Here is a 25,100-nt window from a genome sequence, read left to right as displayed (position 1 = left end):
TAAAACCATTTTCAGGCACTTCGTGCGTTAAGACCATAGGGTTAAGATGCTCTAAGAACACAGTAAAAACATGACGGAATTGCTGCTCGAAATCGAGGTTGTCACATTCTAAAAACACAAAGTAGTCATCTACAAACCTAAAAATCCCACAAACACAGGACCCTTCAAGGCGATCTTTCAAAATCCTATCGCGCGATGCCAGGAACACATCACTAAGAACAGGTGCAAGGCACGAACCAATACAAATTCCATTTCTCTGAATGTATACATCTCCATTCCATTCAGTGAATGTGGATTCTAGGTAAACAGATAGCAATTCAAGGAAACTGTCTCTTGACATCCCGCACTCATTTTGGAATGCTATGGCACCATTCGCATCAATAAGATCATTTACCGACGACAAAATCTCTTCCTGGGGTATCGTGTAGTACAAATCTTTTATGTCTATGGAAAATCCTTGAAGTTTTCTGCTGCAGTTTCCTTCTAGAAACTGAATGACTTCGTCCGATCTTCTTACTCTAAACGGGTCATCAATAGTCAACGCCTTCAGGTTACCTTGCAGAAATTTCGCAACGTGCTTCTGCCAAGTTCCATTCTCGGAGATTATCACCCGAAACGGCCACTCAGGTTTATGGGTTTTCACTGTAAAAAACATTTCTAGGCTCAATCCTTGGCTGCTGTCGACCATACTTGAAAGCCTACTCAGGTTCAGCCGATTAATTAGCTTCTTTGCCTTACTTTTTACCTTGGCTAACGACACATCATTCCGTTTGTAGAACAAAGCTCCTACAGCATCCGATGCCTTCGTCACATACGCATCATTGTCGAGAACAACAAACCCCCCGTCTTTATCTGCAAGTAACAACGAAAACGAACCTTGCTTTAGCCATCTAACAGTCTTCTGAAGAGGTAGTTTCTTGGTAGAACACCTATACCTCGTTAGAACGTCAACCCCTTCAGAAATGCAACGTTCCGCCTCCGTTTTGTCGGCCTGCCTAGAAACTTCTCTCACCATGGCTAGGAGTTCCGGTCTGGTTTTCCTTGGTTCTACCGCGAACTTTGGTCCCTGGCTAAGGACTTGCCGCACGTACCGAGGGAACGAGATGTTCTCAGATGTATGGATCGGTTGTCCAGCTGTTGCACTTTTCTTTGGCAGTAGCGCACGTAGTCCGGGAAGCGTCTGTTGCCATAGGACCTCTGTGGTTCGGTGGATGCACGCTGATAGTTGATGCCACTGGTACTTTGAGCCATCCGGTCCCCCAGACAGCTGTACTCGAAGCTTGAGATGCTCCCTGTAGACCCGCACTTGTCGCTGCCATTCTGCTCTGAGTATCTTGCACATCCTTCTTCCATGTCCGGCTGAGGGTTGAACGCCACCCAGCAAAAACGAGACCGCAGGAGGGAGGATCTTCTTGCGGACGCAAAAACCCAGCGTTCTTGCGGTGCACGATGCAACGGCAACACTTGCCACAAATTGAAGTGGATCAAAGTCACATGCAAAAGGGCCCTTTGTACGAGAAATGAAGTTCGATAAGGTCAGTTGTTGGGCGAGTTGGTGACGATGTTCCATATCTACAGCGCGATAAACGGGACAAGAGAACACAATAACGACAAACACAGCGCTGACTCACAACTGATTTTTTATTGCTTGTCCAGTCGGTATATATACCCCACTGGAAGGCAGAGATAGAAATCAAGACACACAGATCATGAGAACACATAAAATTCCCACTACTACAGGGTCGCATCAACATTTGCATTCGAGATAAGCTGTTTCTTTTTCTGATAATGCCACAGATGGTGCACTTATACAACTTTCCGAGAGCCTCGCTATCATTTGTGCTTCCACCACCTCTCTAGTCAACTGGTCACGATGGCTTCCTAAAATCATACACTCATTGTACAAAGGTTGGCAGGCGCTCCTATCCTCACCTTCGTCACCTTCCTTGCAGCTGCTGCAGTGCTTAGCCACGTGACCGGTAATAGGGACATGCGTAACATTATAATAATGTTCTTTTAATCTTTCGTTAAGACATCGGCCAGTCTGGCCGATGTAACTCTTCCCACATGATAGCGGCAGGGAATAGATCACACCTTCCTGGCACTTCACAAATTTTTTGGCGTGTCTTTTTCTGCAGCCGCTTGGTTCATCGTTAGCCGAATTAACTTTTTTGACCAGTTTCGAGAGTCGGTTAGGAGCCGAAAAGACAACGTCGACTCCGGCATGCTTGCCAATCTTTCTCAGGTTATGTGATACCTGATGCATATATGGCACCACAGCAAACTTCATCTTCTTTTTATCTGGTCTTTTCTCGCCTTTCATCTCAGCTTTCACTTTTTTCTGGACTTTCTCTGCCACAGAAGTCAGAACGTCAGAAGGGTAACCGGCCTGTGTGAGGCGGCACACTTGGTTTTTGAAGCTAAGTTCCAGCCTGTGCTGACATGTCTTTTTTACAGCATTTTACATTATTATAATGTTACGCATGTCCCTATTACCGGTCACGTGGCTAAGCACTGCAGCAGCTGCAAGGAAGGTGACGAAGGTGAGGATAGGAGCGCCTGCCAACCTTTGTACAATGAGTGTATGATTTTAGGAAGCCATCGTGACCAGTTGACTAGAGAGGTGGTGGAAGCACAAATGATAGCGAGGCTCTCGGAAAGTTGTATAAGTGCACCATCTGTGGCATTATCAGAAAAAGAAACAGCTTATCTCGAATGCGAATGTTGATGCGACCCTGTAGTAGTGTGAATTTTATGTGTTCTCATGATCTGTGTGTCTTGATTTCTATCTCTGCCTTCCAGTGGGGTATATATACCGACTGGACAAGCAATAAAAAATCAGTTGTCAGTCAGCGCTGTGTTTGTCGTTATTGTGTTCTCTTGTCCCGTTTATCGCGCTGTAGATATGGAACATCGTCACCAACTCGCCCAACAACTGACCTTATCGAACGGTCAATTCTCCATCGAGGACGTTGAGAGCGACGTGATGTGCCGAAGTTCTCGTAGTAAGTATGGCTTTGTTGGTCGAGAGCTTGATTAGTTTGGATCGGAGGTCGATGAGCGTTCGATATTCGTTAAGAAAATCCATGCCCAGAATCACATCGCGGGAACAGTGCTGTAGGACGACGAAGCTGGTAGGGTAGGTACGTCCATTTACTGTAACCCTTGCGGTGCATCACCCCGATGGGGTGATAAGGTTACCACCAGCGGTGCGGATTAGCGGGCTGTCCCAAGTGGTCGCCACTTTCTTGAGCTGGGCGGCGAAAGCTCCACTGATGACAGAGTAGTCGGCATCGGTGTCCACCAGGGCGGTAACCGTGCGTCCGCGTCCTAGTTGTGCAAGTTGGCTTCGATGTTCGATCTCTGCTTCGTCTCATGCTGAGGTCGCGGCCGGGGCACACAGTCGTCACTTCGCTGGGCGGCAGTGGTAGCTTGAAGTTTGGTCGTGTCGTCTTGGATGTTGCCGTCGGGCATAGCGGCGGTGTCACCTTGAAGTCTGGGCGTGTCGAGGGCATCTTCACAAGTAACGTGGGCGTCATAGTGGCGGCGTCGTTACTCGGCGGCGGCGGCCGAGGATATTCGTCAGTTCGCACTTTAAAAGCTCGTTAATTCGACTCCAGTTAATTTGGAAAATCGGATAATTCGACCTTTGCGCCTGGTCCCCAGAATTATGTATAGGAGTCTATGGGACGAAACTCTAATTAATTCGGACGGATTTGACCGCACAATGGATAATTCGGACAACTTCGGGCAGCTACCGAGGTTCGAAAACGAAAATAAGACGAACGTGGCGCAATAGCGATACCCAAAAGCAGCATCGCCATGGACATCAATTAACCAACTTGGCTCGACTTGTGGCTGGATGGGCGCTTTTTCTTGTTTCTTCACGAGTCGACGTTACTGGCGGTGCCATTTTGTCGTTTTGCTGCTGTCAGTGCGCTACGCTGTTGCATTGAAGACTGCTCGCTTTAGTGCGGCTCATTGCTTCTCTGTTGTGCACTGGTATCACCGCTAATAGAATCAGGACAACCTTAGACTGCAATCAAGCAAAGGATCAAGCAGGGTTTCGGAAACGGTACTCTACTATCGATCATATCCATACCATCAATCAGGTGATAGAAAAATGCTCAGAATATAACCAGCCCTTGTACATAGCATTCATTGATTACGGAAAAGCATTTGACTCAGTTGAAACCTCAGCGGTGATGCAGGCATTGCGAAATCAGGGGGTAGACGAGCCGTACGTGAAAGTGCTGGAAGATATATATAGTGGCTGCACAGCAACCATAGTTCTGCATAAAGAAAGTAACAAAATTCCCATAAAGAAGGGTGTTAGGCAAGGACACAATCTCCCCAGTACTATTCACAGCTTGTTTAGAGGAAGTACTCAGAGACTTGGAGTGGGAGCAGTTAGGGATAAGGGTAGATGGAGAATACCTCAGTAATCTGCGATTTGCTGATGACATTGCCTTGCTAATCAACTCGGGGGATGAACAGCAAATAATGATTGATGACCTAGACAGGAAAAGTAGAAAGGTAGGCTTGAAAATCAATATGCAGAAGACTAAGGTAATGTTCAACAGCCTCGGGAAGGAACAGCAGTTTACATTAGGTAGCGAAATACTGGAAGTAGTAGGCGAATATGTCTACTTAGGACAGGTAGTAACCGCAGATCCGGACCATGAAAAGGAAATGACAAGAAGAATAAAATTGGGATGGAGCGCATTTGGCAAGCACTTGCAGATTATGACTAGCAGCTTACCGGTATCGCTCAAGAGTAAAGTATACAACAGTTGCATCTTGCCTGTACTCACCTATGGGGCTGAAACGTTGTACTCACCTATGGGGCTGAAACGTGGAGGCTAACCAAGAGAGTTCTACTTAAGTTGAGGACAACCCAGAGGGCTATGGAACGAAAAATGGTAGGGGTAACATTAAGAGATAGAAAGCGTGCAGAGTGGGTCAGAGAAATAACTCAAGTTACCGACATTCTAGTAGAAATTAAGAAGAAGAAATGGACATGGGCAGGACATGTAGTGCGAAGAGAGGATAACCGATGGTCGCTGAGGGTAACAAACTGGGGCCGGATTACGCACCGCTCTCAAAATCGCTCTCAAGTTTGAGAGCGTGACGTCAAAATGACGAGGCTCAGACATGTGAAGTGTGACGACATCACGGCTTTAGCCAATTACAAGCAGGCTAGGGTGCTTAATAGCAAAGCCCCGCCCCGGAAACTTTTATTTGCACGATAAAGGGGCCGTGTGCAAACATTTTTCGTGAAAACGCAGCGAATAAAAGTATAAATGTTCTATTTACCTAAGAAACATTGTTCGAAGCTATAATACGGCAACTAAATATAGAAGCATTTTCAGTATTACAATTAAATGTGCTCCTAGGTAACGATTTTCGCCGCGAGGGTCAGCTGACGACAGCGAGGCGTGAACATGGCGGCCTGCAAAGAAACAGCTGATTTTCCCGTCTAGTTGCTGCTTTTTACGCATAGTTTAAAATCGAGGTCCTCTGCGGATGTTGTTGGTTGCCGGAAAAATCTGACTGAAAACAGTAAAGGCTACGAACCTGCAGTAAACAGCTTGATGAAAGTGGTTGGTTGGTGAAAGCTTGCTGAAGAGTTTTTCATCAGTGCTTACCAGCGATGACAAGAGCGACGAGCGGTAGCCGTGTGATCTAGTGTTGTTTCTTTGGAAAATACAAGAGGAAAATGAAGGCTACACTATTACTTCTGCCGATAGATGGAAGCTGACAGTGTCAGTAAAGTAGGTGTCAGCCGCTATGCAAGAGCTCGCGACTGCAGTGCGGGAAACGAGATCCGACGCACGACCCTTCACCACTGACTTGTCATGCAAGCCACAGTGACTCGCTGCTGTGCTTCGCAGCCAGTTGACTTCAGGCACATTGGGCTCGGTTCTTTATATTGCGATTGATGCTACTGCTGCTCCATTCCGTTTATGTTCAGTAGCTGATGTTCTGTGTGAGGTACAGAAACCGACGTTTACGCTCCGTTTTGGTTTGTTCAAGAGAAAGAAAGCACTCTTTTTTTTTTTTTAATTGTCACCGAGGCGAGAACGAGTTCGTTCTACCAGACCTCAGTTTAGAGGCGATAAAGGTAGGCCTGAGCAGGGATGTCTAGTATGTTGCATTTCGCGCAGCGGTAAGAGTGATGGCCCCTTCATGGATCACTGCCTTGTCGTGGCGGAGGGGCTTGCGAAACTCGATGAAGTCGTGAGCTCTGCTGTGTAGGGCTACCCAAGATAGACAGGTCACGGCAGAGAGTTCTGACAAAATGTGATTCACTGGAGAAGGTAATGGCAACCCACTCCAGTATTTCCTGCCAAGAAAACCCTATGGCCAGTCACAATACCATTAATGATATGGCGCCGGAAGATGAGCCCCCCAGGTTGGAAGGCGTCCCACATGTTACTGGGGATGAACAAAGGGCGATTCCTAGTAGCTCCAGGACGAATGAAGCGGCTGGGCTAAAGCCAAAAGGACGCTCAGTTGTGGATGTGTCGGGAAGCGACCGGAAAGTCCGATGTTGCAAGGAGATGTATCACATAGCAACATGGAATGTAAGATCTATGACGCAAGGTAAACTGGATATCGTCAAGCGAGAAATGGACAGATTGAACATTGATATCTTGGGTATCAGCGAGCTCAAGTGGACCGGAATGGGAGAATTTAACTCCGGCGACCATTATGTCTTTTATTGTGGGCACGAATCCAAGAGAAGGAATGGGGTCGCTCTCATAGTAAACAGAAGAATGGGCAAAGCAGTGCTAGGGTACAACCCCAAAAACGACCGAATGATTTCACTTCGGATCCAAGGTCACCCTTTCAACATAACAGTTATCCAAGTCTATGCACCGACCACTACTGCTGAAGAAGCTGACGTTGAGAGATTTTATGCGGACCTACAATGCCTTTTAGACCGCACCCCATCATCAGACGTCGTTTTTCTCATAGGAGATTGGAATGCCAAGGTAGGGAGTGAAGAAATATCCGGAATTACAGGCAAGTTCGGTCTTGGTGAGCCAAATGAAGCTGGGCAGAGGCTAGTAGAGTTTTGTCAAGAAAACAACCTGACCATAGCGAATACTCATTTTCAACAGCACAAGAGGCGCCTGTACACATGGACTTCACCGGACGGTCTGTACAGGAATCAGATCGATTATATTATTTGCCGGCAGAGATGGAGAAGCGCTATACAAGCAGTAAAAACAAGGCCTGGGGCCGATTGTGGCACCGATCATCAGCTTCTTGTTGCCAAGATTAAGCTTCGATTGAGGAAAACGCAGGAAACTAGAAGGCCTTTCAGGTATAATCTGGATCAAGTTCCATTAGAATATGCTGTGGAAGTGAGGAATCGATTTCAAGAATTAGATCTAGAAGACAAAGAGCCCGAAGAGATGTGGTCTGATGTTCGTGATATAATACAAGAAGTTGCTACTAAGGTAGTTCCAAAGCAAAAGAAATGCAAGAAAGCAAACTGGTTATCTGAAGAGGCTTTGCAAATAGCTGAGGAAAGGAGGATGGCAAAAGTTATGGGGGAAAAAGAAAGATACAAGGTTCTCAATGCGGATTTTCAGAAAATAGCAAGGAGAGATAAGAATGCCTTCCTGAACATACAGTGTCAAGCAGTTGAGGACAACAGCCAATTAAGGAACACAAGAGCTCTGTATAAGACAATCAAAGATATCAAAGGAAGCTTCTGTGCTAAGCTGGGCGTGATAAAGGACAAACGAGGCAAGGACCTCACTGAAGCCGCAGAGATAAAGAAGAGGTGGCAGGAATACACAGAAGAACTGTACAAGAAGGACTCGAATGTGCAAACCCAACATAAGACGGTTGTGGTAACTGATCTTGAGCCGGGCATCCTGAAGAGTGAAGTTGAATGGGCCTTAGCCAGCCTTGCTAAGAACAAAGCTAGCGGAATTGATAGCATTCCAGCTGAGTTGCTTCAAAACCTCAACCATGACGCTGTTAACATTCTGCATACATTATGTCAGAAGATTTGGACAACCCTGCAGTGGCCACAGGATTGGAGGAGGTCAGTTTACATCCCCATTCCAAAGAAAGGCAGTGCCAAGGATTGTTCCAACTACCGCACGATCGCGCTTATTTCGCATGCTAGCAAGGTGATGTTGAAAATCCTCCAAGGTAGGCTGCAGCAGTATGTGGATCGGGAGCTTCCGGACGTGCAAGCTGGGTTTCGCAAGGGCAGAGGAACTAGAGACCAAGTTGCCAACCTTCGCTGGATCATGGAAAAAGCAAGAGAGTTCCAGAAACCCATCTACTTCTGCTTTATTGATTATGCGAAAGCGTTTGACTGCGTAGATCACAGCAGATTGTGGCAAGCTCTCCAAGAGATGGGAGTTCCAATTCACCTCATCTGTCTCCTCAGGAACCTGTATGAAGGGCAAGAGGCCACAGTCAGAACTGGGCATGGTCTTACTGATTGGTTTCCGATTGAGAAAGGAGTGAGGCAAGGCTGCATACTGTCGCCCTGCCTATTTAACCTATATGCAGAGTGCATCATGAGGAAGGCCGGTCTGGACGAGTCTTCAGCTGGAGTGAAGATTGCTGGAAAACGTATCAACAACCTTAGATATGCGGATGATACCACTTTAATTGCAGAAAGTGAAGCGGAACTCAAGAGACTTCTGATGCGCGTACAAGAAGAGAGTGAGAAGTTTGGGCTTAAACTGAACATTAAAAAGACAAAGATCATGGCGTCTTGCCCTATCAAGTCCTGGAGCATCAAGGGACAAGAAGTGGAAGCAGTGACAGATTTTCTCTTCTTGGGCTCCAAGATTACCTCGGAAGGAGACTGCAGCCATGAAATTAGGAGACGCCTGCTTCTGGGAAAGAGAGCAATGGTTAGCCTTGACCGCCTAGTAAAGAGCAGAGACATTAGTCTGCCAACCAAGATCCGTATAACTCGTGCTATGGTCTTTCCAGTTGTGATGTATGGATGCGAGAGTTGGACTGTGAAAAAGGCTGACCGCCGAAGAATTGACGCGTTTGAATTGTGGTGCTGGCGAAGACTCTTGAGAGTTCCTTGGACTGCCAGAAGATCAAATCAGTCAATATTGTCGACCATAAACCCTGACTGCTCATTGGAGGGTCAAATTCTAAAGTTAAAGCTCAGCTACTTTGGTCATCTGATGAGAAGAGAGGAGTCGCTGGAGAAAGATTTGATGTTGGGAAAGGTTGAGGGTTGCCGGAGAAGGGGTAGGCAGCGAACGCGATGGTTAGATGGCATCCTCGAGGCACTGCAGATGAAGTTATGTGATGTTAGGAAGATAGTGAGAGACCGGAAAGCGTGGCGTGACATGGTCAATAGGGTCACGAAGAGTCGGACACGACTGAACGACTGAACTGACTGACTGAAGAGTGATGGTGTTGGTCGCACATTGTTGCAAGGCCTCTCTGACGGTGTCATAGTTTCTGTTCGTGCTAGACGGTGTTCACTCTGTCGGCAGGAAAAGCAAGCGTATCATGCATGTGATGCCGTGAGCGAGCTCGAAATCGGCTCAATTTCTGCGATCGCACTATGACAACTAGCTTTCAAGTGCCTTTATATCCATCAAAGAGTATTTAGTGTTTCAAAATATTCATTTTACACACATTACGCATTCCCTTTCAATATTGTGTGAATTATGTACAAGCCTTTTCTATTAAAATATCAGTTTGAACAGAAGATGAATTGTTTTGGTTATTTGTTGAAAAGACTTAGAAAATAAATGCCAATGACAAAAGTAGCTGTGCAAAATGTATATATCACACATTTATGGCGTAGTCATTTATTGGATGCTTATAGTTTAGCTTCCTCTACTGTCTTCAAGCTGTTTAGCATTCTTCTTGACAGTGTTGCACGTTTTGTTAGTGTAAAGTAACCTTTATTCACACATAGCCCCAGCAATGCATTTGTTATGATTGCAGTTATTTTATTGTCACTAAGATTTTTGTCATTCAGCAGTCATTCTGGGCACTGAAGCCAAGTAAAATGCACTATTCTCCTAGCAGCTGCTACAGCTTTGTTATATCTGATATATAAGCATTTTGTATAATGCACCATGCATACAGTACCTATTTGTATAGGTAGCTTCAATATGCAATGGAATGGCTTCTTTGGGCCTAGCAATTTATTCTCGAATGTACATGTCAATGTTGTATGGTCAATAAGGTACATGTGCTTCTCTATATGCTGCCTCTTTGCAGTAAAAACACTCAAGTGAAATGCTGCTGCCAAGAAATAAGTGTTTCTACTGAATATAAGTGGCAGTAAAAAAAAAAATCTTTGTTGGTAGTATTTTCTGATTACAGTCAGCATCATGAACATTTACTGCCTTGCTGTAATACTGCACTTTTCAGTTTAAGCATGTTTACACCACAGTGACCACAGCCAACTGTACCAGGCTGCAAGATGGTAGCAGAGAAGAGACAGCGAGCTGGGACTGGGATGGCTTGGCGCTGGTGTAATCAACCATGACTTCAGTGGGTAGTTGCCATCTCATGGGTAACCAAAATATGACATCCACTTAGGCCCATCTTTTGCTAATCTCAACAGCTTTTGAGCATGCTTTAGCACTCAATTGAAGATCCATACTAAGTAGCCCACAGCCAGAATCGTAAACATTCGCAGGAATGCTTACAACGTGTGCCAATGCTGTTTAGGCAAGCATCATTGTAAGGACAGCCTTGTAACTTGGTAGTGATGATTACCTGCATAACAGAAGCACCCCGATTTCTTAGGCAGCAAATAAATTTAAACACTATAAATATTTGTCTCCTATTGCTTTTGCCATGAACAAAATTTCACTGCAACATGCATTCTTTGGCATATAGCCAGTCTCAGCATATTCAGGAAATGTATCTCTTGCCGAAGCCGAAATCTAAGTCAGTCTCTCCCTGCATAGCTTGTTTTCAAAAAAAAAAAAAAAAAAAAAAAAAAAAAAAAAAAGTCTTGTCCTCCTAAAAGACTCCAGGTCTTTGCAGAAATGAGAAGAAGCAGGCGTTTTTATGGCGCATTCACTTTCAAGCCGCGAATGTGTCGCAGGCAGGGAGCGTGACAAATGGCCCGAAACCAGTCATCGATAAGCAAGGCGCGCTGGACAATCAATAGTCCCTTCATCCTGTGCTTTACATATAAAAGGCAGGTATACAGAACCCTTTCGACAGCTCTCGCTAGGTCATTTTGAAGACAACTGTTAAAAAACAATGCACAAGTGGGAACGAGACCTTTTAGTTGGGAAAAAAAGCCTTGCAGAGAAGCCGACTTACAACAAGTGGTATTGCACACATCAATGCATATAATCAAGATCGTTCGATCACCAACACGGGCTTTTAGATCTTAATCAGGAAAAATACGCAGGTGTTCAGCAGACCTTCGATCACCTTTCGGTGCACAGGAGTACCGCTATCAAACATTATGGTGTCGCAGCGCTGGCAGACAAGGACAAGACTAGGGACACACACAACTGCACTGAACTTACAACTTTATTTTGGACGCTTTTGATTCGCGCATATATAATTGACAGAAGGATGAAATGAAAACAAGCAGGCGTTTTTACGGCGCATTCACAAACGCTAGACGAACGCGCCGTGGAGGAGGCGTTGGTCCGGCGGGGCAGCCAGGGTCACGAAATGCGCGTGTTCGCGTCGCAGATCTGAGATAAAGCAGGCACAATACAAGTTTACTATGATCTTCAGAACTATTCGGCAAACACACGCAGTCAATAACAAAATCTACTCACTATTGTGATGTTCACAACGTGCGTAGAACCCCTTGCCTAGCGAATTGTTTCCGTATCCTTGACGGCAATCATCGTTCCGCCCGATGGCTTCCGCTACCGACGCACTGCGTGATGCAAACGATCTTACATTCCCTACGTACGTTGGAAGCACGGTATAATCGTGGTTGGAAGCCTCCGGTAGCAAAAAAATGCGGTGCGCTTGCCGCCACGGTGACGACGCACTCGCCCGCAAGCGGTTCATTGATGTTCGTCGGCAATCGTCGCGCAGTCACTACACTTTCTGCTTGTTCCCGAGTTGAACAGAGCCGGAGCAACTTGTCCGGCAAGTCAAACGCGTGCTCGTGCTTCATTCTTCGCTGTGGATCGCCGATACAATGCCTCAAAGCGGCGCATCGCAATTTACGCGGCCGCCATTTTCACTCTCAAACGTTTGAGACTGCTTCTGTCGCTCTCAAAAAAATGCTCTCAATTGGCGGCCATATTTAGGTGCTCAACGTCATCATTTCTTTCGTGTTCATGACGTCTGATGACGTCCACCGGTGACGTAGAACTGACCGGTCAGAACTGACCAATAGGACATAGGCCTTTGAGAGCGGTTTTGAGAGCGATCCGTTTGAGAGCGGTGCGTAATCGCGCTTCTGGATTCCAAGGGAAGGAAAGCGTAGCAGGGGGCGGCAGAAAGTTAGGTGGGCGGATGAGATTAAGAAGTTCGCAGGGGTCAAGTGGATGCAGCTAGCACAGAACCGGGTTAAGTGGAGAAATATGGGAGAGGCGTTCGCCCTGCAGTGGGTATAATCAGGCTGATGATGATGATGATGATCACCGCACTCGCCCCCGATGGCAACACCGGCGAAACGGCCGAAGAGCTACAAGGCCAAGGACTTGGCTACCAAAGTGGAAATTTTGCGGGCCCTTAAGAACGGGCTCTCCCGACAAGAAGCAATGAAAAAATATGACGTTAAAAGGAGTACTTTGAGCACATATGTAAAAACTGAAGAACAGATTCTTCAGGTGTTCGAAAGCGAGAAGTTCCAAGCGTCAAGAAAGCGTCTGCGAACAGCAGCTCATCCGGAGTTGGAAGAAGCCTTGCTTCGGTGGGTGGTCAACTCGCGTGATGCCAACCTCCAATTGAGTGGACTCCTCATCATGGCGCAGGCCGAGAGGTTTGCACTGATGGTGCATATCGATGGATTCAAAGCGTCAGAAGGGTGGTGTGCGCGCTTTAGAGACAGACATGGTCTCGTTTTCAAGACTGTGTGCGGCGAAAGAGGTGCCGTCAACGAAGATGTTGCCAACAACTGGAAGAAAGCTCAGCTGCTGGAACATACCGCCGCATATGATCCAAATGACATTTTTAATGCTGATGAAACAGCACTTTTCTTTAAGGCATTGCCTGACAAGACTGTGACAATGAAAGGAGATCCCTGCATCGGAGGAAAAAGGAGTAAAGAACGAGTCACCGTTCTTTTAGCCGCAAACATGACAGGGACAGAGCGCTTGCCGCTTGTCGTCATTGGAAAGGCACAAAAGCCATGGTGCTTTAAGAACGTGCCTGCTCTTCCGGTGGAGTACCGGGCTAATAAAAAGGCCTGGATGACATCGGAAATTTTTCGCAGGCTGGATACAAAAGTTAATCCGACAGTTTTCCGCGAAGAACCGCAAGGTGTTAATTGTTCTTGACAACTGTAGTGCACATAACAGTGCCACCGGACTGAACAACATTGAAGTTGTTTTTTTGCCGCCCAACACTACATCGGCCCTCCAACCGATGGACCAAGGTATAATTCAGTATGTGAAGACTAAATACCGCAGGCGCGTGCTGGAACGCATGCTACTGTGCAATGAAGTCGGTAAGCAGTACGACGTGGATCTTCTGAGCGCGGTTAGCATTCTTGCCTACGTTTGGAAGAACACGCCTGTGCACGTGATCGCTAACTGTTTCGACACAGTGGCTTCGTTTTGCCTGAGCCCTGCAATGACACAGTGGCAGAAGTGTCGCCAGACGACAATGCAGATGACTGCCTGGATTTCGGAGGTGTGCTGCCGGATGCGGTGACACTCGCCGATTACATCAGCATTGATGACGGCGTTGCTACAGCTGGCTCTCTAACTGAGGAAGAAATTGTCCGGGACATGCTCCACGGCGAAGATTCGGAGGAGCAAGAGGGGCTACGAGAGGAGCAGCCTCGGCCCCCTCGCACTGTGAAGGAAGCAGCAGAGGCCCTCATTGTGTTAGAGGAATTTTGTTGGGGCACTGCAGATGGCATGCGCGCTGCTGAGCACCTGGAAGGACTGAGGAAAATAGTATCAGCGCGGGTTTCTGCGGGAAAGCAGACAAGCATCCGTGATTACTTTAAGTAATAAAGGTATGTTGAGATAAAATTGTGCATGTTTTTTTTTTTTGTTCTCTCGATAATTCAGACATTCGGTTAATTTGGACATATTTTACGGTCCCTAGAAGTCCGAATTAACGAGCTTTTACTGTATAGCAACCGCTAACCTTTAGTTTCCCCTACGAGGGCTTGGGGACCTTCCTCGCACAGTCATCGTAGCTGCGGCCTGGCGACAAAAAGCGGGCCCTGTACGGCGATGGGGACCTGAATCGACGGGTTTCTGGCGCCAACTCGCCACTACGTAGGTAGTTCTCGATTTCTTGAGGTCGTTCACCGGGGCGGGGTCGTGGGGTGTCGATTGCAAATCCGCGGAGGCCAATTCGTCGGTACGGGCAGTGGCGTAGAATGTGGCCGGCCTCGCCGCAGTGGAAGCATGATGGCCTGTTTTTCGCAGTCCTCCAGGCGACGCACTTCCTGGGGCTTGAAGGTTGTTGGTAGGCTTGGCGGGCGGGGGCCAAGGGGCGGCTTTCAGGAACAGGACGGTAGCGGCGAGAGCTTGGAAAGTCATCACGTCGGGCGCAGGGCGACGTAATGCAGCAGCGTAGTTCATCGCTGTTGCCTCTTGTGCTGGAACTGTCGCAGCCGCCGTTTGAGGAACGCCCAGCGCCTGCTGGACTTCACGGACGACGTCTGCGAGCGTCGCAACCTGGGGTTGTTGGAATGATGGCAGTAAGCGACGAAGTTCCTCTCGGACGATCTCACGGATGAGGTCGCGAAGGCTTTTTCCGCTTGCAGATGCGCTGTGGTAGTGGCTTAAGTAGTACGGTTGAAGTGGTCGCTCGTAGTGGCGCATCCGGGTGTCCAACGTTTTTTCAATGGTTGATGCTTAACTTTCGAATTCGTCCACAGTTTTCGGCGGGTTCCAGGCAAGTCCTGCAAAAGGCGACTCTTTAACGCCTCGCATTAAAAATTTCACTCTCTCACCTTCGGTCATGTTAGGGTCGGTGCGACGAAAGAGGCGCTTAATCTCCTCTATGTAGACCCGGACGGGCTCACTTGGGAGTTGAAGTCTTGATTGAAGGATGACCTTGGCTCTTTCCTTCCGAACGACACTTGCAAAGGCAGTAAAAAACTTTTTCTTGAAGATCTCCCAATCCTTCAAAGCTGCCTCGTGACTTTCGAACCATATACGGGCAGATCCTTGAAGAGCAAAATAGACTTGCCTTACCTTCGCTTTGTCGTTCCAGTCGTTGAATTCTGCCACACGGTCGAAGAGGTCCATCCAGTCCTCCGCATCTTCAGTGGGAAGTCCTTGGAAGATGGGGTGCTCCCGGGGCTGCACCAAGACAACTGGTACTGTTGACTGGACCATTTTCAAAGTTGACGCCTTCCGGTGTCGAATGGGGTCAGGCAGCAGACCGTGTTCGGGTTGTAGCCCTTGAAGTCGGCGGCTGGCTCGGTGACCTGTTGGCTAGTGCCCCAGGGCGACAGGAACAAGACTGGGGTCTTCGCTTGAAGGATCAAGGGCAGCACCTCCACCAGATGTCACGTAGTGGTGACGAGGCCGTAGACACCAAAAGACAGGCGTGATGGTACTGAAATGAACTCTTTATTGGGCAGACTTTCGCCCGCAAAAGAATTAAGCAACTCGGCGGCGGAGATAGCAACAAACGTGTTCGTCGATCGTCGAACAAAGAATGCCCGTTGCACTCGTCAACGCTCAATTTAAAGGCTGCTAAGAACGATCTAGATAACGTCGCAAACTGCTACCAGCACAAGCTGGAACATTGTAGAAAGACACACGAGTGGCCGGAATCTTCGAGACAGATCTCGGCACATCGTTCGCGACAAAGAAAATGATAACGCGTCGTATTGCGACAACGAGCATGAACAAACACGGGATACAGAATTGATAAGCGCGCCAGAATAACAGTGATGAGGCCGCATGCCAGCGGCTGCCGAACACGAACAAATGAAGATTTAAACAGTTGGCGGCAATATGAAGTCATGGAGTATGCTGTACATCCACGGCGCTGCGCTAGACAAGGATAAGGTGCTGAATTTGATTACTTGATTACGCTCTGAAACGATGACCCACTTTGTATAAGCGCCACAGTGAAGCAGCAGGTTCGCCGAGACAGCATAAACAAAGCTATATATTGTGAAAGAAGACTAGGTCGAGAAGGCAGGGCCAGTGATGCCTTGTCTAGCGTTTTAATCCGATCACGAACCCAGGCACGTGCAGGAGCCGGCGCCGCGGGGCGATGACGATGGTATGTACAAATGAAAGAAGATCATGGAAGGCGCTCACAATATATAGTAGTAACGTCTTTAAAAGTATCCGGCACATTGCTTTCACTGTGCCAAGAACGCCGAGTGGGCTGCCTTGTTGAAAATCAAATGCTTTTCTGACCTTAGTTTTTTTGGAGCTATGTCATTAAGAAAGTGATGATAACGCACTGGTCTCGCCCATTTTCATCGTGAAAAAGAAAGGCTCGCCATATCTTTCTTCATGCTGTTGCGAGATATTGCATTTTTCGTTTGCTAGATGGTACCATGGATGTAGTTCCGTTTTCTATTCTCTTGTGCCGCCCTTTTGCTAGAACCTGGCTCATTATTTGGCGTCACAAATCAGGACGATATAATGCGTTGCTTTCATGTGGGGTTGAAACACACAGGTCAAAGTTACCAATTGGGAATACACAACAAATTTATTGCGCCAGATATTCTAATCAATTTAACATTACATACTAAACTGCCAGTCTGTTGCGGGTCGCAATGGCATTAAATTAGAAATAAACAGCTAATAAATCTGTGCAGATATATTTCAAATACATTCATATTAACAACAAAAATAGAGGGTCTCTTGGATATCTCTTAGGAGAATGGCAAAAGACTGCCCTTCCTCTCCTATCGATTACCTATTCCTCTCGTTTCCAGTCAGCTACGGTCATCCAAGTTGTCGTTTGGAATATTAGAGGTTTCATAGTCATGACGAGTCATGCCTAGTCATTGTAGTTATATCACTCATAGCGAAGTATTTTTAGTGATTTCCAATCAGTTGCAGTCATTTCAAGCCATCGTTTAACATTATGGTCATTTCGTAGTCATGATGAGTCATGCCTAGCAATTATCATTAACACTCATAGCCAAGCATATTAACTCATTTCCACCAGTTGTAGTCATTTACAAGTCATCGTTTGACATATTGTCATTTCTTACTCATTAGTAACGATGAGTCATGCGTAGCCATTTTACTCCTTTCCAATTAGTTGTGGTCATCTCAAGTCGTCGTTTGACATATTGGTCATTTCGTAGCCATGAAGTCATACCTAGTCATTGTAGTCATTACCACTCATAGCCAAGCATAGTACTCATTTCCAATCAATTGTCATTTACAAGTCATTGTTTGACATACTGTAGTTTCATAGTCATTAGCAGTCATGATGAGTCATGCCTAGCCATGGTTACCATTACCACTTATAGCCAAGCATTTTACTCATTTCCAATCAGTTGTGGTCGCTTACAAGTCATAATGAGTCATGCGTAGTCATTCTATTAATTTCCAATCAGTTGTGGTCATTTGAAGTCGTCGTTTGACATGTTGGTCGTTTCATAGTCATGATGAGCCAGTCGAAGTTATTGTGGTCATTACCACACATAGCTAAGCATTTTTACTCATTTCCAATCAGTCATTTCTAGCCATCATTTGACATATTGATCACTTCTTAGTCATGATGAGTCATACCTAGTCATTGTAGTCATTATTACTCATAGCTAATAATTTTTACTCATTTCATATCAGTTGTGGTCTTTACAAGTCATCGTTTGAGATATTGTCGTTTCGTACTGATTAGCAGTACTCATGCTTAGTCATTTGAATCATTTCCAATCAGTTGCAGTCATTTCAAGTCCTCGTGTGACATACTAGTCATTTTGTAGTCATGATGAGTCATACCTAGTCGTTGTAGTCATTACAACTTATAGCTAAGCATTTTTACTAATTTCCAATCAGCTGCGGTCATTAAAAGTCATAGTCTGACATACTGTTCACAAGTCATTATTAATCATCCTTATTAGTCATTAGCATTAGTTATCAACTCTATCAATGTCTGTTTACAACTTTATTACATTACCTGTCACCATAAATCGTTTTCATTCTTATCTCCCTCCTCACACAGCCGCAATTTGCGAATGACGCATCAGCGCACAGCTCTCGCGGGCAGATTTCTGCTCCATAATTCTAGAAAGGCTTTTGCCTTAAAATAAAAGAGGAAGAGATGTGGATGCACATCGATCCACACATGAGCATGCAGAGTATGAGATTTATGCGCAATTGATATATAGATGTATCTCGTACCTGCCGGCTAGATACTTCTCTGGTAGCGTTTGCGAAATTCCAGTCAAAATAGGCACGGCTTATTCGTGTGCGAACGTAGCACACTGCTTTAGAGAACATAACATCTGTTTCGATCATGCACACTTTGCGTGATCCTGCACTTGTTTTGCGGTTAAGCAAACAAAAAATCATCACATTTTTTTGCCTCAATTTTGTGAACCAACAGTAACCACCGTTGCACATCACTTTTTTCTTCCGGAACAGAGAAAACGCGTTTCCTCATTTATTTTTGTTGCCAAACCCAAAGGCACAGCAGCCAGGCATACTGCCTTTGCCTATGCATGCCGAAAAACTTTCCATCCACAAGAGCGAACAATCGGAAAAAGAGGAATTTCCGCACAAGACAAGTATTTCGCCGCTTGCTTGGAAGGAATATGGCGACGCAAAGTTACGTGACCCTTATCAGCCAGTAGGTGGCCCAGCGGCGCGCGGAAAAGGGAATGCGGTACTCTGAAATTTTCCAGTGACTCTAGTATCAGGCAGCAGCCTGTGCCACCTATCCTATAAACCCCCTTTTCCACTCCCTTAGGAATCAGCCCATGGTTTCGCAATTTCCCCTCTCCCTTGCCCTACTCCACCAATCTCCCAACGGCTCCTGTGTTACACTAAAGGCAATGAGGCCGAAATATGCTTTCCCACGCACACTCGTCTCCTGTAAGAAGTTGGCTAGGAGATTACTTCTAGAAGTAATATCTTAACTTTGTCAGGCTAAATGTAATTTAAGTGACACAAATTAAAAATGCTTCTACTTCACAGAGGAAGAGCTCATGCATAAGCTGGTGACTTTACTCACACTTCATGGAGCTTAATTGGAAGTATTTTTGGGAGGGATAGAAAAAAAAAAAAAAAGGAGGAATGGAATCAATCGAAATCTGCAATATCTCTATTTATGAGTAGTATGTCATATACATTTCGAGCGTTTGGTTATATATTCAGGTCTCCTTATTACAAACCTCGTCAAACACAAAAACATCAAGATACTTTCAATCATTTTTGCAGGTGCAAATTGCTAATGGGTGGCGTACTGGTGAGTGCCGCGTACTTGTGCTCAATCTAAACATGACTAATGCATAATTTGAGACAAAAACTGCCCCGTGCATTCTTGACGTCACAATGTTTGCGAAGAGGGAAAGGCCTATTAGTATCTCTATGCTGCCTTACCTGTTGGAACTCGGCGTTGTGCTTGGCCCAGTACTCCTGGTTCCATGCCTGCACTGCAACATACTGCTCCCTGAAGCGCGCCTCAGCGGGAGATTCGTTGGCTCGAATAGGCAGCGTGACCCGCCGCAGATTGGATACAGGGTGCGGAGGCGAGACAACGGTAGCCACGGTCGACAACCGCTCGACATCTTCGGCGCGGACGGTGTCTTTGGATTTATTCACTTTGACTGCTCCAGTTTTGCTCTGAAAATGCAAAACTCCCTTGTTGCAACATGCGTGCTGAAGATGTGCATGAAACAAGCAAAAAGTGTCAAGAGCAGCTGAACTCCAGCTTTCTAAAACAAGCACTCAGCTGCCGAAATTTTATTTCGATATTGCGACCTTCGTGAAGCCGCCCCATAACCTAACCTTGGACAGCACTGTGCACCGAAACGTCAGGCGCCATCTCAACGCAGCACACGAACAGGGCTCCATGCAAATATTAAGCATGGTACCGTGCATGCCTACCCAAGAAAACACCACTGCAAGCTAAGCTTGCTGGAGTTAATTGCGAACGGAAAACACTAAGCAGGCATACATAGGACGCAAGACCGGCGAAGCAACATAAACCCTTACATTTTTTGCCACTAGTTGCAGGGCTTTTCTAATGCCCTTCATGGTTAGACGCAACGAAGAACTTGACTTTTCACATCACGCACCAAAGAATAGCCATCCTAAACATGGCTATAGTGCTCTAGAACATGAACATGGCTATCTTGCGGACGCAGCCAGCCATTTTGAGTCTCAAACAAAGCAGTTTTACAGAGGCCGCAGTTTTGTAACTCAACAGATATAATGCAACAAGTGTAGATAAACAAAAACTATAATATGCAACTTATAAATAATATTAATTTAACAATTCAGTAATTTTAAATACTAAAACAACACTACGCCAGGAAATAAAATGATAAAATGCCACAACTGCGCTTAGTAACTGTGTCCACTTTCAAGTCGGTTTCGTGCTTGGGGCAATTCGAGAACGTGCACGTGCCGAGTTGTTCGTCCGCAGCTAGTCTAGTGTATTTCAAGTGACGCCCTCAAATTTGTGTCAGACGTTGAGGCCACCATGCCAAAAATAAAGACCGAGCGGACGCGGCAGCACGAGGTTGTACAGCGGCAGAACATAGCGTTCCGCACCGAGCTCGGACAGCACATCCTCAAGAACCCGCTGGTGATCAACAGCATGATCGAAAAATCGGCCATCCGACCCACTGACGTCGTCCTCGAGGTGGGTCCGGGCACAGGGAACATGACCGTCAAACTCTTAGAGAAGGCTAAGAAGGTGATCGCCTGCGAGGTAGACACTCGGCTTGTCGCCGAACTTCAAAAACGCGTCCAGGGAACTCACCTGCACAGCAAGCTCCACATAATTGTCGGCGACGTGCTTAAGTCTGAGCTGCCCTTCTTCGACATATGTGTCGCAAACTTACCATACCAGATTTCGTCTCCGTTCGTCTTCAAGTTGCTGCTTCACCGGCCGTTCTTCAGGTAATGCGCACACATGCATTGCGCCGTCTCCGCAGTGAGAACATCGCTTTCCACAGCCCCGTTCAGAGCTGTTTTCGCGTACTGTACCGGATTGAACAGCACCACTCTTGCGTGTAGCACGTTGCTTAATGCCCTGCTTGCTCGACCAAAAACGTTGGAGTGTCAATGTGGTCAGTTCTTTACCTTACTGCTCTGTAAGTCATGTATGTCATGTCGTACATACGTATGTATGACATACGTGTCGCAGATTCGTACTGCCTGTTCAACCTTTACTCTGTGACGTCACTTTGACGGGTCGCTACGGCGCATTTTTAAATTTTTCTTTTACCACACTGCGTGCGTACTCCTGTGCGAACATCAATAGTGTAGCACAAGAGCGGTAGTTACTTGGTTTGTTGAGCAACATGAATTATATAACTGAATCCGGGAAATAAAAAGCAAAGTATCCACTAAAAACAAATGCATTTGCCATATTCATTCTTCGGTGTAAAGACAGTGGAAGATTCTATTTCCCTACAAGTATGAATATCTTTCTGTTGTGGTGTATAGCAGCACATCTTTTGTCATTTGCAGGTGTGCCACACTCATGTTCCAACGTGAGTTTGCCCAGAGACTGGTTGCCAAGCCAGGTGACAAGCTGTACTGCCGGCTGTCAGTTAACACCCAGTTGTTGGCACGTGTTGACATTCTCATGAAAGTGGGCAAGAACAATTTCCGGCCGCCACCCAAGGTCGAGTCGAGTGTTGTTAGACTCGAGCCTCGCAATCCACCACCAGCCATCAACTTCATCGAGTGGGATGGCCTTCTCCGCATCTGCTTTGTGCGAAAAAACAAGACGCTCAGCGCTGCCTTCAAGCAAACGGCGGTCCTTGCGATGCTGGAGAAGAACTTCAGGGTCCACTGCTCGGTGGCCAATGAAGAGCTTCCTGAAGAGTTCAGCATGAAGGACAAAGTGGAGGAGATTCTGAAGGAGGGAGGATACGCAGAGAAGCGTGCCCGCACAATGGATACAGATGACTTCATGGCACTGCTGCACCAGTTCAACTCAAATGGCATCCACTTCTCTTGATGTGTCTTGGCGTTGACGATTATCATAGCACAGTTTCATATACTGTGCTAAAAACAATTCACTGAGAATACCGAAATGCCTGCTGGCCACTTGTTTCTTGTTGTGGTATCAATGCTGCAAAATATGTTCACTTTATAACCAGATCTGTGCATTGTCACAGCCGTCCGCTTCCTATACCAAGCCAGGTTTGCTGCACAGATTTCCATGGTATGAAAGCTTAAACTATTGTGGAGCTGAAATTGTGCCACTTCATGGACAGCATCCCGTTTACCTTTCAGAACTGCTGCACCATGAAGTGCTTGGCAAAGGCAGTACTAGCGGAAGCTGTTTGTGCACGTTTGCTTAAATTAAAACATTTTGAACCATTTCCTTGCTGTATTATTGGGGGTAAATGTGACAGCACAGTTCACTGCAGTGACTAGTCATTGTCAGTTTTCAGGATGTCTTGTTACAGCTGCCATATGAATTTGTCACTCGAGTCTTGTGTGACCAGCAGAAGAAGGCAAAACATAGCAAGTCCGCAAAGTCGTGCCAGGAACTGGGCTTTTCCTGTTTGTGACAAAGAATCATTAGACCTGATAGTGAACAAGGTATTGGGCACTTCTGTTTTATGTGAGACAGCTCCTGTTCACTTATTTTTGTTTCTTGTTTTCACTTTGTGGTACCATTGCAATTGCAACGCTGCACTCGCTATGCAGCCATTATACTCTGAAACGCCTTTTTATGGGGTTGGAGTGGAAGCTACCAAAGCAAAATGTCTCATTAATTACTATATTGTTGCTATTTAAAACATATCTAACACAACCTTTCAATGCTAAAAGTCAAAGAACAAGCTGTTTTTGTGATTGCAAGAAATTTGCTAGGTAGAATAGATGTGTTTATTGAATGGATAGGCAGAGAGGTCGGCTGGAAACTTGAGCATCTGGCCTGTATTTAAAGATATACACTTACTTACAAGAACCATGAATAGATGACGATAGCTTCTCAAATGGTGTAATGAAACTGCTGTGGGGAAAGCAATGCAACAGGCACAACAACAGCGTTACAGCTATGGATGTTCTGCCCCTGCAGTCTTGCTTTCACAGCCAGAAATGCTCTCATCGAGCATAGATATGTGTGGTAGATCAATCTGTGACAAATGCACAGGGAAGTGGGCGATAACGCCCGCTCCCATTGCAAAACAGTGGCCTTACCCTATTACTTCCATCTTGTGCCAGGCAAGACTACATATTTTCTAGCTTAATTCATTGGCTGCACTCAATTGCATTGTCTTCCTCCAAAACTAGAATAAACCATTTCTTGTTAATTTGCATTGAAAACCATGCCAGTGTACTCCAGGTCGGAAAACATTTTCCAGCAGTGTCGGCGGCATTGATCGTTTGAGGTCTTGCAGCCTCCAAGGCTTTTAATGCAACAATTGTCCCTATGCTGGAAAAAAATGTTGGGCAGTATCCGCAGCATCCACAGCCTTGAATAATCACTAGCATGCCTCTGGGATGCGGCATTAAGTCTCACTTCTACGACTGAAAGGCTATGACGATCACACTGACCTTAAAACCTTCACCTGAAGAAATGCCGAAGGGTGCGATAAAGGTCGCCTGAAAGGAAATCGCCAGATACAATATTCACAACTTTACATTGGCAATAGCATATTCATGTAGCATGCTGTAGAAAAGTAATGCTCTCGTGTATATGTGTTTTAAATTGGAAAACGCCAATAAAAGTATGTTGAATATTTTTTTTAAACACTGGTTTAATCAAACAGGTATTTTCAGCATGGATTTTACAATTAGCTGAATATTTTCAGTTGCAGTAGGAGCCAGAAAAAAAGTGGCCAATTTAGTATGGCTTGGCCAAAAGCAAATTAGCGGCACTAACTCGTTGCTTTTGGGTTGCATATGCTCATTGGCATACAATTTTAATCTGCTGCATTATATCACCCAACAGACATTTGGCTTCCATAATGGCCGACTTTAAGAAAAGACAAATGAACGTGCCTGCATAGAGAAGTGTGTGTGCCCAAGAGTCCCCATGGATTTGAGTCTCATTCAGAAGTGCTGCCCAAGTTGGCAGCTTTTGACATTATTTGGCCGTGACAGGTGGTCTTACGACGTCACACAAATCGCTGACGCAGACACAAGTACGTTTCACGAGTGTCGACTGCTGCACAAGCCTGAAGCTTTCAGACATCACAAAACAGCTTAAAAGGGAACCTGGGTCTTTGAGATGAAAAATTGGCCCCAAAACCAGATCTTTAGTTTCCTGTGGCCTTGACACACACCTGTGCATGTTTGCAAACCTTGGTGCGAAAAGAGCGCATATTTACTCCACTAGACCAGCCTAATGAACCATGTCTGGGGAAGCTCTACTGTAAAATTATCGAATAATCTGGAACGAGGCAGTGGTGTCTTTGTGGTTGCAAACTCTGGTGCACATTTGCACATTTTTAGGTTTCACTGGGCAGCTATAACACAGTCTTCTTGGACCTGCCACTCATTTGGGGCCACTATAGATTGATGCAGTCCAGGCTTTGACAGCAGAAGGCTGTCTGGTCAGGTGCGCCATAGTACGCCCCGCCGTGGTGGCACATTTGAGTACTATGCACAAGGATGCGGGATCGAATCCCAGCCGCGGTGGCTGCTTTTCAATGGAGGCGAAAAGCAAGGTGCCCGTGCGTTGTGCAATGTCAGCGCACATAAGAGAACCCCAGGTAAATGAAATTTAAGCGTCTCCCATATTCAGAGTCGCTTTGGGACGTTAAATCCCATAAACGAAACCAAGTGCCGTAGGTGAATGAAATTTCAGTAACTCAAAGAGTCAAATGATAGTGGACACTT

General features: G+C 46.1%; 2 protein-coding genes and 1 long non-coding RNA gene across 4 annotated transcripts in view; 1 reads left to right on the top strand and 2 right to left on the bottom strand.

Moving 5' to 3' along the window:
* Positions 1 to 20,473, bottom strand: part of Coa8 (Cytochrome c oxidase assembly factor 8) — a 58,984-nt gene extending 38,511 nt beyond the window's left edge. Inside the window, exons 1-2 of one of the 2 annotated variants that reach the window (XM_084581722.1) lie at positions 20,283 to 20,473; positions 19,668 to 19,910 (exon numbers count right to left, since the gene is read on the bottom strand). In XM_084581722.1, coding sequence (XP_084437848.1) covers positions 19,668 to 19,910; positions 20,283 to 20,324 — 285 coding nt within the window. In that variant the 5' untranslated portion in view covers positions 20,325 to 20,473. The remainder of the gene's footprint in view (positions 1 to 19,667; positions 19,911 to 20,282) is intronic. The other variant, XM_084581721.1, reaches the window with a different exon arrangement.
* Positions 10,161 to 19,656, bottom strand: LOC146175381 (uncharacterized). Its single transcript, XR_014701380.1, has 3 exons — positions 15,336 to 19,656; positions 15,092 to 15,219; positions 10,161 to 15,040 (listed from the first exon to the last, which is right to left on the bottom strand). It is a non-coding gene; the product is annotated as an uncharacterized LOC146175381 (long non-coding RNA).
* Positions 20,474 to 20,637: 164 nt separating the features above from the next.
* On the top strand, positions 20,638 to 22,630 carry LOC146175379 (dimethyladenosine transferase). The gene is made up of 2 exons (XM_084581720.1): positions 20,638 to 21,194; positions 21,768 to 22,630. Exons 1-2 carry the CDS (start codon positions 20,773 to 20,775, stop codon positions 22,261 to 22,263), a joined length of 918 nt encoding a protein of 305 aa, XP_084437846.1. The 5' UTR covers positions 20,638 to 20,772; the 3' UTR covers positions 22,264 to 22,630.
* Positions 22,631 to 25,100: the final 2,470 nt, after the last annotated feature.

Source organism: Amblyomma maculatum, chromosome 10 (assembly GCF_055883805.1).
Source record: "Amblyomma maculatum isolate TAMU_Amacu chromosome 10, ASM5588380v1, whole genome shotgun sequence".
In the NCBI taxonomy this organism is placed as follows: domain Eukaryota; kingdom Metazoa; phylum Arthropoda; class Arachnida; order Ixodida; family Ixodidae; genus Amblyomma; species Amblyomma maculatum.
This window is presented reverse-complemented; position numbering and strand designations above follow the sequence as displayed.